The following is a 13,591-nucleotide window of genomic DNA, read 5'->3' as shown; positions in this document are numbered from 1 at the left end:
CAAATGTTCAAGTGTGTGTGTGTTTAGGTTAGTGTGAGTAAATGTTGCTATACAGTGTGCGTGTGTGCTTGTAAGTAAGTGTTTTTATTTTGCATGTGAGTCTGAGGAGGTACTAATAGTGTGGTGTATAGTTAGTAGTGGAAGGACGAAGGTGGTCAGAATGGGACAGTGGCAGGATGGGTGTTAGTGACAGGGCTCTTGTACCGTCTCGTCTGCTCGACTGATCCGAGGGAATCTGGGTCACTTCCAGCCCGTTCACATGCTACTGTGTGTTCCCATCTCCTTTCCTGTTCCCTCTCCTCTGCCCTGGGCACGCTACGACCCAGCTAACTCCATGCTGATGACTCAAAGAAAATGTACTTGTTTCTTATGGCAAATTGAGAGAAAAATGAACAGCATTAGTCTGTGTGGTTGCCTGCACTACCCCCCCCCCCTCCCCTCTCTGGAGTCTCAATCTTCTGTTCTGTCATTTATTCTAGTATAAAGATATATCTAGTGGATAGTTATTGTTGAAAGCCTTATCTATCATGGCTTTCGTGGCTGACTATTTTTCTCTTCGTGTCTCTACTCTGCTCTCCATTTGTTGTTGAGAATGAGCACAATGGACAGGTACAGTACTAGTAAATCAAGCCATCCAATGGAATGGTAGACTCCCTCTCCACCTTTCCAAATAGAGCCATAGTCTGTGATGCTGTCCAGTCAAAAAAAAAATAAGAATGAATCTTGATTGAAAACAAATTAATTAATCTCAACTGATCATGGCAAAGTTAATGAGAAAAGCAATAAATTGTTACACAGATATATATTTTAATCCAGGCTTTACACATCTGATACAGTGTCACTTGAGAATGTTATCAAGCATAGTGTCTGTGTATCTGATAGAATGGACATGTTACCAACAGCTCTAGAGTACAAACATTACCATAATGTTTTTGCCTTCATTATGTTAAATGTGAATGTAACTGAGTGCTTGTGACATCTGTTGTATTGTGTAGCTTATCCTAGTGATGCAAGTAAGTCCCTTTGAACAGAGCGATAGAGATAGATGGATATCTCTCTATAAGGTGGTTGGGTGATGTGATTAAGTCAATAATTAAATAATAATTAAATAATTTGATAATGAAGAGGGAAGGCAAGCCACAGAAATATGGATTAGGAATTTTATGACCTACAATAGTGCAATAATCCATCTTAAAATAGAGGTGGTCAACAAACAATACTGATCATGAGAGATGAGATGACTCTAAATCTGTTTGACTGAAGGCCTCTCAAGTGGATGTATTAAATCATGCAGTTATTTCAAAATATATTAAGTAAAAAACAAACACCAAACCATAATGCTGCTCTTAACTTCTAATATATTCCAGTAGGTCTATTAGTATTATAAACTATAATATCATCATAGGGTATAGAATTGTTCTCTCTATCTCGCTCTCTCTCTCTGTGTGTGTGTGTGTGTGTGTGTGTGTGTGTGTGTGTGTGTGTGTGTGTGTGTGTGTGTGTGTGTGTGTGTGTGTGTGTGTGCGTGTGCGTGTGTGCACGCGCACGCTTGTTTAGCAGAACATTTGAATTACTCGACAAATAGAATGGAAGGTGTCCCATCTCACAATGAAAATTTGCCATCTTAAATAACAGAACTTGTTTGGACAATCATGCCCACAATCAGTGCCGAGTTTGGTTGTGGATGGGCCTGTGCGGTCTATGACGAACAAAGCAATAGGCAGAACAGACGTCTTTGTATGAGATCCACTGTCTGTGTTTTGTGTGGTTGAGTTGGTGAATGTCAGTCCGGGGATATCGGTGTAAGGATACTGTCTTTTGGCACAGTTGTATATGCACTTGTAATATGCTCACTGTAGGCCTGCCTACCTTTTAAAACTGTAAATTCTACAATGAATAAGTAAGTACTCCATACATGGATTGGCAATGTTGCCTAATTGTTTATTTTTGTGTTAATCATCGACAAATATGAATGATTTCATATTTTGCCCCTGTTAACCAATTAAAGGCCTATTTGAAAATGACAAATGCGTACATTATGCATGATTTGGAAAATGTAGTAGTATGAATAGCTATAGGCTACATAAAACCATAGACTTAAACACAACCATATACGTAGTAATTATTTATATTGTTCAATTAGTTACAGTATTTTGGTTTTAGCTTAGCCCATGTGTGTCTATTTGCCCCTCCAAGAAATGTCCGATTTTAATTTCTAAAAACGTGAATGCGGTGTTATCATAGGTCTAGGGCTAGGCTGAGTAAAAGATTCACAAGCTCATGTTAATTACTATGTTTCCATATGAAATCAAAATGTACTCCGCCATGTAGTCTTACTGTAAGCTTGGACATAGACTTAAGGCTTATGTTATGTTTGCGCTGTTCTACTGTCGTGCATAGCCAAATTGTTTATTGACAGACCTCCGTTTATGATATCGAACATTTTACCATCTTTTATTGATGAGCTCTTCATAGAAAAAGAAAGTGTCCTTGTAAATTTAGGTTAGGATTACAGCATGAAATATTCAAAGGCATCTAAATATTTCAAAGCTACACCTTGTCACTCATCTTCACAATTACTTTCCTCTTTTGTCTCTGTCCGGTCTGGAGTCCTTATCCTTTCTTTACGCTTGTTCTCGGACCGGTGCTAAACCTATAATAATATGCTATGGTTTTATGATTAGACCCCACTGTTAAGAACTTGAATCGTGTTCATCCGTATACTGCTCTCATATAGACTGTGTCAATCTGGTTACTCTGCCACATTACAGTGACAGGATAGACTTATAACCTACTTTTATCACCTTGTTGACAAATGTGCAAATAACCCTTTTCTGTGTTTGATTATTATTAAGCTATTATGATCATATCAACGATTTTAATTAAAGGTTATTTATTTTGATAAAGTAGGCCTGTTATTTTCACTTTATGAAGGCAGTAGACAAACGTTCAGAAAAAAATAACACATTTTGGAGCTATTTCTGTGATGATTTGGAGAAACTGTGTCGCCGAATAGCCAAGCGCACGTTGCATGAGATGAACAGCTTCTTGCGCAGAAGGCAGGCAGTTTCATAACCCCGCGCCATGAGCCTCCCATAATTCATGCAAAAAGAGCCCTAAGGGATTCAGTTGATCTGTGTGTGTGTGTGTGTGTGTGTGTGTGTGTGTGTGTGTGTGTGTGTGTGTGTGTGTGTGTGTGTGTGTGTGTGTGTGTGTGTGTGTGTGTGTGTGTGTGTGTGTGTGGTGTGTGTGTGTGTGTGTGTGTGAGAGAGAGAGAGAGAGAGAGGGAGAGAGTCTGAAAATAATATCAGGCTTTTCCGTTAGAATGAACTTTACCACTGTAGCCAGCCATGAAATAATGTGACCCGACACTTCAAACCATCTGCGCTATCTATCCGCCTTCTTATTTACTAAATCAGCCCGTGCACAAAACGGAGTGTATCTGATACTAAACCCGAGTAGCCCAGCAGTGCCACGATAGTTTTATACACAAACGTTCCGGTTTTTTCTCCAGTGTTTAGCAAAAAACGTCTCTTTGATGGATTAGGCTATAGGCAAGTGTGCAGTGTGAATTAGAAATAGAAGCAGTGATTTTATCTGAGAAGAAGCAGATGCAATACAATATGTCATGGCAGATCAAATAAAGATACAACATCTGTCAAATATGTCTGATCAAATAAAGATACGCCTATAATATGTCGATGTAGCCTACATCATCAAAATAACCGAATTTGATGCGAATGACTTCAATTGTTCCAGCATAAAATCCTAGATTCATTCAACATATAGCGTAGTGCCATATTTTTTTTTATGATCAAATGAGTCCCAACAATTCTAGAGCGTGGATGAACGGGATTTTCTGCGTGCGTTGGGCTATACGACCATTCAATATCATGCTATTGTAATCGCAGAACATTCGTTGTCTGTTTTTATTCTTTATTTGAACCATTTTTAAAACGGTCTGATAATCAGCCAATATCTGTCGTGCCTGCTGCGGGGTCTTATTTTCCCTTTTCAATGAAAGAAGTAGGCTAAACGTGTGAACGTATTGCGTTTTAATTGACCCGGCGCTTTTCTTCTACACAGCCATGATTTACAAAGGAGGGGATGTAGGAAAACATGGAAGGCAATTAAAGGTTTGAAGACAAAAAGCAAAGGTCAAAATGTTTACATTCTAAAAAGCCTCTGTCGAGCACTGGGAGGTGCTGCATTCTCTTAGCGCTCCTTTCCGCGTGATTGGTAAACTTGACAGTGATTGACGGGCATCCATGGCAACCAATCTGCCAAGTCCAATAGAAAATCAGCAGAGGGGCTGACTGTATTTCCCCCTTCAAAATACATCTCGGGTCTAGTTTTTATACTCTTGTAATTTCTACATACCAAGTTCACCAGCCGAGGGCATAGTTCCTCCGTGTTTTTAACGGTTGATCTGTTAACTTTGGGATTGCCTTTTTGTGTGGATCCGACGATCAGAGAGCGAGAGGGAGAGAAGGGTAGGCGCGAGAGGGGAGCGTGTGAGTCAGAGAGAGACGGAGGTGAAACGAAAAGCCTCCATGTTTCAGCTGCCTATCTTGAATTTTAGCCCCCAGCAGGTTGCGGGGGTTTGCGAGACTCTGGAAGAGAGCGGGGACATTGAGCGCCTCGGTCGCTTCCTCTGGTCTCTGCCCGTCGCCCCAGCAGCCTGCGAGGTCCTCAACAAGAATGAGTCCGTGCTTAGGGCGCGGGCCATCGTGGCCTACCACACCGGGAATTTCCGAGAACTCTACCACATTCTGGAGAACCACAAGTTCACCAAAGAGTCTCACACTAAACTACAGGCCCTGTGGCTCGAGGCGCACTACCAGGAGGCAGAGAAGCTGCGGGGCCGCCCGCTAGGGCCAGTGGACAAATACAGGGTGCGTAAGAAGTTCCCTCTACCCAGAACGATATGGGACGGAGAGCAAAAGACCCACTGCTTCAAGGAGAGAACCCGACATTTGTTACGAGAATGGTACTTGCAGGATCCTTACCCGAACCCGAGCAAAAAGAGGGAGCTCGCGCAGGCTACTGGACTTACTCCCACACAAGTGGGAAACTGGTTCAAAAATCGTAGACAAAGGGATAGAGCGGCGGCTGCGAAAAATAGGTAGGCTACATGCTGCAGTCTGTACCTTTTTTGTATTTTTATCAAATATGGTGTGAGGTAGCTACAACGTTTATTGTTACATTCTTAACGAAAGGGACCTTACGTTGCGACTATCTCAGTCAGCCTAAGTATTTGCATGTTTTTCAATAAAAGCAATTATTTGTGCAAATATTGTTCTATTTAATTGTTTGAATTATGTTATTTTGAGTAAACATTAACATATACATATAGTTGGCTATAATATATAAATAGTATATTTAAATTACATTTGTTCATAAATATTCTCAACGGAAATGACACCATAAACGCTGTAGCCTATTGAAATGAAGCAAACTGTATGACAAACTCCATTGTGTGACTATAGCCCTTGTCATTTTCATTGCAAAACAAACGCGTGTCTTAATGCAGTGTTTATCCAAATTGACCATTAGCCTATGCATTCTTGCCTAAACTAAACTTGAAGCATAGGCCTAGCTACTCCCCGAGTCAAGTGTCTCAATAATCCCGTTCAGATTATCCTTCGTTTTCCACAATCCATTTAGATTGTATTGACCGCTGTCCGTGTTAAATCTTTGAACATAATTTAACAACAAACATGAAATTGTCTGAAACATTTTTGTATCATGGATGTTGCTTAATTTAATGAAAGACAGAAACACAAGAGCCCTACGGTATTAGGTTATTTGTTCAATCATCTCTGATGCCACTTGTGCTGAACAGCAAATCATGAAGGCAGCACGTGTATTGAACGAATCTAAATGATTTCCTATAAGAAAATATTCAGGCTAGTCTGACGATCTTTGAAATTGTGCTCACTGTGTGGGTTTGGGATTGATGTGTCTTGATTGTGTTTGTGCATTTACTTGTAAGGCTATATGATATTTTAAAAATGCATTTGTTTGGCTCCTGGTCTGGCACGTGTGTATCTGATGCTAGACTAAACTACAGCAAAAATGCTGTTTCAATTGAGGATTTACTTTAATAGAACCTATTCGTATTGTGCTTTCTAATTCTAGTATTCCCCCCATGTCTGTCTTTTACCCAGGCTACAACAGCAAGGGATGTCCCAAGGCTCGGTTCGGTCTTTGGCAGATGATGATGGAACCGTCGATCGACTCGGTCCCGCCTCTAGTCCCGAGGCTAGTTTGTCAAGCAAAGCCGCCACCTCGGCTATCTCGATCACTTCCAGCGACAGCGAATGTGACATCTAATGGCGCACGAGGCAGTCCAGAGGAGGGAGAGGATAAATTCACAGGAGATAAATAAAGGAGATCCTAAAAGACAATCTAACAAAAAAAAACAGTCAGTGCCTGCGTTTGAATTTAAAGAAACTGGTCTTCTTTGATGGCTGCCAAAACATGAGGGATCTGACGGAATGCCCTGTCTTAAAGCTATACTTTCTTTTTGTTGTCGTTTTTCCGCTATGGATGGCTGAAGCTAATAAAAGCGGACAGAAAATGTAAAGAAAAATCATATTCATATTCACAATCCCTTTTTAGGGAGGACTAATAAACCAATGCCTCAAGATACAACTAAAAATGAAGAAAAAAAAGACATTTGAGCGCCTAACCTGCTATTTTCTGTGGGTATTTCATGTTGAAAAGACGCTGTAATATTTTTACTTTACTTTTAAAGTTTTATAAATAATGTTTATTTACCTATTTAAATGATTGGCTCTGTTAGAATGTGATATTATTTTGCTTGGTGTTTTTAATATTTACCTTGTGCACAGGTGAACCCGTTGAGCATGTGCGCTTTAGTAAACATGTGTTTCAGTAAAAACGTTTTTTTTTAAAGAAGTAAAGATAACTTAATAAAATAATTGTTTATCAAAAGAACAAAACATCCGTTTTTTTTATTCTCGGATTACAACGATTGAGAATTGTGTTTGCAGTTATTGTATCACTCGATTATTACTTGATATTATTAGGCAATCTAGTAATTTGCCACAATAAATTAGATTATAGTTTTGGGATTTGTGACGATATTTACAATATGATTATCTGTGACAGAATATTTAAAGTATCGTCCTATGATAGGCCTATAGTGTGATGCAGCGTACTGTGTGTATCATTTTGTGCCTCTGCGTTGCCTTGATGAAGTGGTCTCGGTTATATATCTGGGTATTTCAGGCATGTTAAGTATTTAACTACTAAAAAGACATGAGGTGGCGCACACCCCAAACAAGTTAGTAGAGGTGCTGACTAACGGAGAGTGAACTGTAGTAGGCTATACAAATAAGCAGTCGCACAATAAGCTCCCAGAAATATATTGGATAAATCAACGTTTCTGCATCACATTGTGTTCTTCAGGATGTACGTACTTAACTACCACATAAGCTACAGATCTTCAAATGTGGACTCTGAGTAAGATTTTTTTTTAAATAGTTTATAATGCCACACTTTGTGCCGTGACACGTTCTCGACATATAGCCTAATTGACCAACAACATGCTTTGCGTCATGTAATACGGCATGACAGCCAGAGGTCAGAGAAAGGCCGGCTCACAAAATGAGACAGTCTCCCGGAGCAAAAACAAATTGTCCTACACAACACCATAATATGAAATGCGATCTGGCTGACGGATGTGCATGGAAATACATAGGCTATTGTCCTACATTTTAATCTCAATAGTGCTATTGTTGTGTATTTCAAATTATGATTTTGTAGACTAAGCCTATCACATTTAATTTAGATAATTGAATCATCGATTTATAGCTGATAGGCTAAAACTTGTCAAAGAATTGCATCTGCATGGGATGCGATAGGCTACTATTCGATCGTGGATCTATTCTAAACCATATTTCCTATTATCGCAGAATGAATGTTTGATAACCTAAAGTCTGCCACGATTAGCCTATACACCTATGGCCTATTTTTCAAGGGTGAAAAAATACAAAATTATATTTCATTTCATGGCTATAATGATATCATGCTAGCAAAACTGGTATTTGAATAGTCTGTTATTTATATTTGTTCATTAAGGGTTCAGTGAAAACAACGTTTTTAAGAGTAGACCTATAGGCATAAAGGTTTGTAGCAGACCAGTTATGGCGGGCTAAAAAACGTAATGACCAGATAGGCCTGCCCTACATTTGGTATTATGATGATATGATCGATGAGGCAGGGTTTACGCATTGAGATAGGCCCTTAAGTGTTTTGTGTGTATTTTTTGCGTTAGGGTTTTGCCTATGCTACTATTTGCAACTTTTACCGCTAGCATACATCCCTGGTTCTGATGAATAAATGCCTATTAATTAGAACGTAAAGACGAGAGTTAGCTATTAGAACGTAAATATTAGGGTAAACCGTGCATATATAGGCCTTCATCTGCTGTAAAAAAAATGCCCATCCCTCTTTCCGTGCGCTTATATGATGTCAGTCCAAATGAGCATCGTAAATAAGAAATGAAAAACACAGAAGTGCTGTTTTTCCAACGGATCCAGAGTTCTGGGTTGGGGCCTACACCTGGGTTTTCATCCAATTTCCAATTCATTCAACTAACCAGTGAAAGGAACAAACTGTATTTCTCTGAACGTTTTTCAGCTGGAACAACACAGAAGTCAATGCAGTGTTTCGTTTTTGGGATAAAGAGGAAGCATGTGAGGGGACGAAAAGGGGCGCTTTGAGTTTCTTTCAAATGATGGGGACAAAATGGCTGAATATTTCCGTTTCTATTGAAAATAAGGGCGACCAGGGGGATGCATGAAAAGGTATTTGTAGCAGTCAATAAGGTTGTCAAACTGGTCAGCGGTAATCAGCACTAATGATGAGGTCTAGGGTCCCCGCGTGAACAAAGGGGCGCTCCCAATGTTTTGTGAGCGGAAGCAACACGGGTTCCCCTTCAAATAATGAACTGCAGTCAGGGTAGTCTGCCAGGGGTACGGAAATCAGAACTTTTGTGTAGTGTGTGTGTGTTTGGCAGCTGCTGCAATGTGAATTCGTGAGTTGGGCGATTAAAAGGATTTAATGACCAATTGATTGACTGTTTTCTGACTTGTACGTTTGCAGCAGTCATAGCACGTTAATTGTGCTCCAATAAACACGTCGAACATTTTGAATAATAAAGAAAAGGCCTCTACGTTTTGTAAAATATGAAACGACGTTGGATATAACGGCTGAAGCGGGTTCATTTTAAAGACCTTTGACTCTCATCCTTTTAGACCTCCAGCCCATTTATATCTTGGTAACATTATGGATTTTTGTGTAGTTTTTAAGCCATTTAAAAAAATTAAAGCAGGTGCAACACCAATTTCAATGTAGCCTATGTGTCCATCATAATATGAAAGAAGGTTCTCCTTCTCTTGAACTCCGATCTCTCTATGCTGTTGCGACTTTATTATGATCGAATCTGTCAAAGGAGTTCAGCAGTGATAGCGTTCACTATGTGATGCGAGCTGGTGTCAGCACTAACAGTGGGCTATGTCAATGTGTACTATTTATCCTGTAGCAGTTAGGTCTACATGATAGTGTCTGGCTATTTACCACATACTCTTGTCTTTAATAATCTATTTTTTAAGTAGGCTTTTTATTAATCGGTGTTAGTTTATCTCTGGGTTATTTTATGCATATTTCTTCCAACGGTGATTGTAAGACCACGCTGTAGCCTAATATACAACTAGACTGTAATATAGGCCAACCTACAACTTCTCCTTTGATTGGTCTGGAATATTTTTTTACCCCACTCTGCTTCCTGTTTAAATCCCCTGGTTTTAGGTTTATTTTTTATTTACACATTATATGCTCGGCTATAGCCAACATGGTCCCGTAAAAAAACATATTCAATTATAGGCATATTTGTATTATTATTATTACTGTCCTTTTTATTGTTGTTATTATTGTTATTCATATTATCAGCTGTAACCAAGAGACATTTCCAAAATCTAGTCTATTATTTTCGTAAAACAGATATTACGACAGAATAGACCCCTTGCCATAGAACGGACCATTCACATTTTGCCGGATTTTTCCCTGTTTTCTCTGAAGCGGATGAGGTCATTAAATTATGGAGAAACATAAAGGCATTTAAGAGCCTTGTCCTGCTCCATCTTAATTAGCAAAGCTCTCAAGAAGGACTCCTAACTGCCCCATCCCAGTAGACCCAATCTGCCGCGTCTCCCAACAATGTGTTCATTTGATTTGAACACTTTCTTGATGTCGTCTCTGCCATTAACTGTCGTTTAAAACGCATGTCGCTTGGTTTGTTTCTCTTAAATGACCATGAATGTTTCATGTGTGTTTCGACCGGTCCCCAAATTAATATAGTTGTTTCACTGTTGGTTGTGGTATTTTAACCTGCGGGTAATGAACGCGTCTGGTAAAGATAGACAAAATCAACATGGGCACGCGTGGAGCCAGTTTAGGTGTTTGAATGTAACAATTTAATGTTGGCTTCTTCACAATCTTGTTTTATTTGTTCGTTTTTTTAAATATTGTTGGCTATATCCCATTCGTTTTTTGTTCGTTCACTCAGCAAGAACAGCGCATTCACTGGAGACAGTCAGATATCCATATAAATTACCCAGCCCTATTTTGTATTATTAATAGGAATCCTCAACGTCTTTTATACTCCAGAAAATTGCTTATTTGTAAGTAGGTTACATTCGTGTTTGTGTCGCATGTGTTTCTTTGAAGTCAGATACTTTCTTCACTGGACCATTTTCTCTTTCATAATTTAAGTTCGCAGAATGATGCTAGTGTAGTTATCCCGTATTCAAGTTTATTAATATTTAACATCTAAAAATGTCATGAAGGCAGGCATTTCATAATATTCTCACTGAGAATGCTACGGATGCCCCCTGGTGGTGATATTGGGTAGTACTGACCTGCTTTACCAGACACCGCTGTCATGCTAACCCACACTCCTACTATCATAACGAATTATAGGCTATATATGTTATTTAAAGTTTAAATGTTTCCATTGTGTTAGAATTGGTTTCCAGAAATATTGTTATTTTATTGGTATGCATCCAACAGGCTGCAATAAACCCACATCGCTTAATATCCTTCATAACCTGTTGTTCTATGTCTAACACAACACAAAAACTGTCCTGAATTGAGAGTGAGACGAGAGACTGGGATAAGTTCTGCACGAATGCGCCGTTTCTTTGTTTACACGTTTACACAAGGGGCAACAATCAACCAAATTAAATTAAGCAACATTTTAACTTAGCTGTTCATGGAGGAGTGTGAAATAGTCTGTAATCCTATAGCTTTTTGTCTGATCGTGTTGCACGGCACCCTTTTAGCAAGTGGCAGTCAACGGCGATCATGATGATACATAATAGAATACCAGAGGCGAGTTTCAGCACCTTGGACAGGGCACAACCATTCACCGTACTGAAATGCCGCCTGTATGTTTGCTCCTGGGTTAGGCTGTTAGCATATCTGCTCTTTGTCACCCAGGCCTTACCAAACATCGTCCATTTCGATTGAAAAAATCTATAATGAAATGATAATTTTCTATGAACTTGAATATGTTTTCCAGATACTTTAATTGATGCTATAAATGAGAGTGAGGTCAAGCATTAAGGTGCTAAGCAACTGACTGTTGATTCATTGTGTTAATATTGTCATTGGATGTTAAAATAAAGATAGCCTACTGTGCACAAAATATTATTTCGTAAAAAAATGTAGACCTAATGTTATTTCGAACATAACACGTGTTGATACATAGACCACACAAGTGGTCTATGTATCAGGCACGACGCCTCTGGTTTCGTAGGTCTTCCTATAGCTTCTGCAGAATGCCATCCCTTACCGGCTGTATAGGCGAGCCTACTCAAAATGTATAGGCTATTACTAGCCTATGCTTTAGCCTTATATTTAAGCAATAAGGCACGAGGAGGTGTGGCATATTGCCAATATACCACGGATAAGTGCTGTTCTTAAGTGCCTGCATACAGCCCTTAGCCGTGGTATATTGGCCATATACCACAAACCCCGAGGTGCCTTATTGCTATTATAAACTAGATACCATTACAATTAGTAGAGTAAAAATAAATGTGTATTTATATCTCTCTAACTTCTCTAACTACATTGGTAACTAGTTTATAACAGCAATAAGGCACCTCGGGGGTTTGTGGTATATGGCCAATATACCACTGCTAAGGACTGTAGGCAGGCACTCCACATTGCATCGTACATACAAAAGAACAGGCTTAACTGTGGTATATTGGCCATATACCACACCCCCTCGGGCCTTATTCTTTAAATAAATACCTTACAGCCAAACAGACAGTGTTTCTCTCACCTATTAACACATATAATATAAGCCATTGAGCAGATGCTTTTATCAAAAGTGACTTACAGTCATGTATGCATACATTGTATGTATATGTGGATCTGGGAATCGAACCCACAACCCTGGCAGTGCAAGCACCATGCGCTACCAACTGAGCCACGAAGGATCACATACACTGAGTATACAAAACATTAAGAACACTTGCTCTTTCCATGTCATAGACGGACCAGGTGAATCTAGGCAAAAGGGGGAGGACAACTCAATATTAAGGTGTTCCTGATGTTTGGTGCACTCAGTGTATATTATGTCTCAGTTTGATTCACTATGGAGGGATACCATTCATACTTATTCTTCATAATTCATTGTTTTTTTGTTACAGCCTATCCAGAGGCTTAGTAATATAAATACAAGGTCAAAGGATTTCGTTATTAATAGCAATGCTTGCATGCCATTGAAGCGGTCAAGTAGCCTACATCTATGTTTTGACGAACTCCTTCTGAGTGAATTCTACAAAACATTGACTCCAGTGTCTCAAGTGTTCTAGAACTTTGTCTTAAATAACTCACATTAACTAGTCCTTGTTGTTAATCACCCTGTCAGCATGCTGTAGGTTCTGCTTTTTACATTGCTCCAGACAGATCAATAGCCTGTGTCTGCCTGGGCCCGCCTGCCTCACACACAATTTCTCATTTGTTACAAGATACAATGCAGATAATATGGACCTATATCTGACTGGTACCTATGTAGTAAAGTCAATCAATGTGCATAGCATCAAGATTGTCTGCTCACACAAAGGGCCTAATGTGAACTTGGATCTTCTGTCATTTTCCCTGACTCAAATAATGACTAGCAATAAGTGGATATTGTATTGACGGGCGCCGGTGAAAGTTCTGTGAAATTATGCGGGGATAAGTATGTGAAATGGAAATAATGATAGGAACAGACGGAGGTCAGAAAACGAGGCATTTTACCATGACAGTGGTGTATTGTGGGGGCTCTATTGACAGGGTATACACATAGCACGCTGGGGGATTGAGGTCAGTTTGTATCCAGCAAAGTCTACTCTGCAGTTGCTGTTGAAATCTTTAGGTGGCAATGTACGACTGTTCATTCCAAACTAAGTATGATACCATTTTGGAGCAATGCACATCATTTTAATAGATGAAGAATACTCTATGTATTTCTTGTTTTAAGTAAAGAATATGTATTAAAGTGGACACTTAC

The 13,591-nt window shown here is 39.3% G+C and overlaps 1 protein-coding gene across 1 annotated transcript; it reads left to right on the top strand.

Moving 5' to 3' along the window:
- The first annotated feature begins 4,365 nt into the window (after positions 1-4,365).
- LOC135508145 (homeobox protein SIX6) lies at positions 4,366-6,962 on the top strand. The gene is made up of 2 exons (XM_064928137.1): positions 4,366-5,125; positions 6,171-6,962. Exons 1-2 carry the CDS (start codon positions 4,554-4,556, stop codon positions 6,334-6,336), a joined length of 738 nt encoding a protein of 245 aa, XP_064784209.1. The 5' UTR covers positions 4,366-4,553; the 3' UTR covers positions 6,337-6,962.
- Positions 6,963-13,591: the final 6,629 nt, after the last annotated feature.

This window comes from Oncorhynchus masou, chromosome 21 (genome assembly GCF_036934945.1).
Source record: "Oncorhynchus masou masou isolate Uvic2021 chromosome 21, UVic_Omas_1.1, whole genome shotgun sequence".
In the NCBI taxonomy this organism is placed as follows: Eukaryota; Metazoa; Chordata; class Actinopteri; order Salmoniformes; family Salmonidae; genus Oncorhynchus; species Oncorhynchus masou.
Note: the sequence above shows the minus strand (reverse complement) of the source record. Positions and strands in the feature narration are given on the sequence as shown.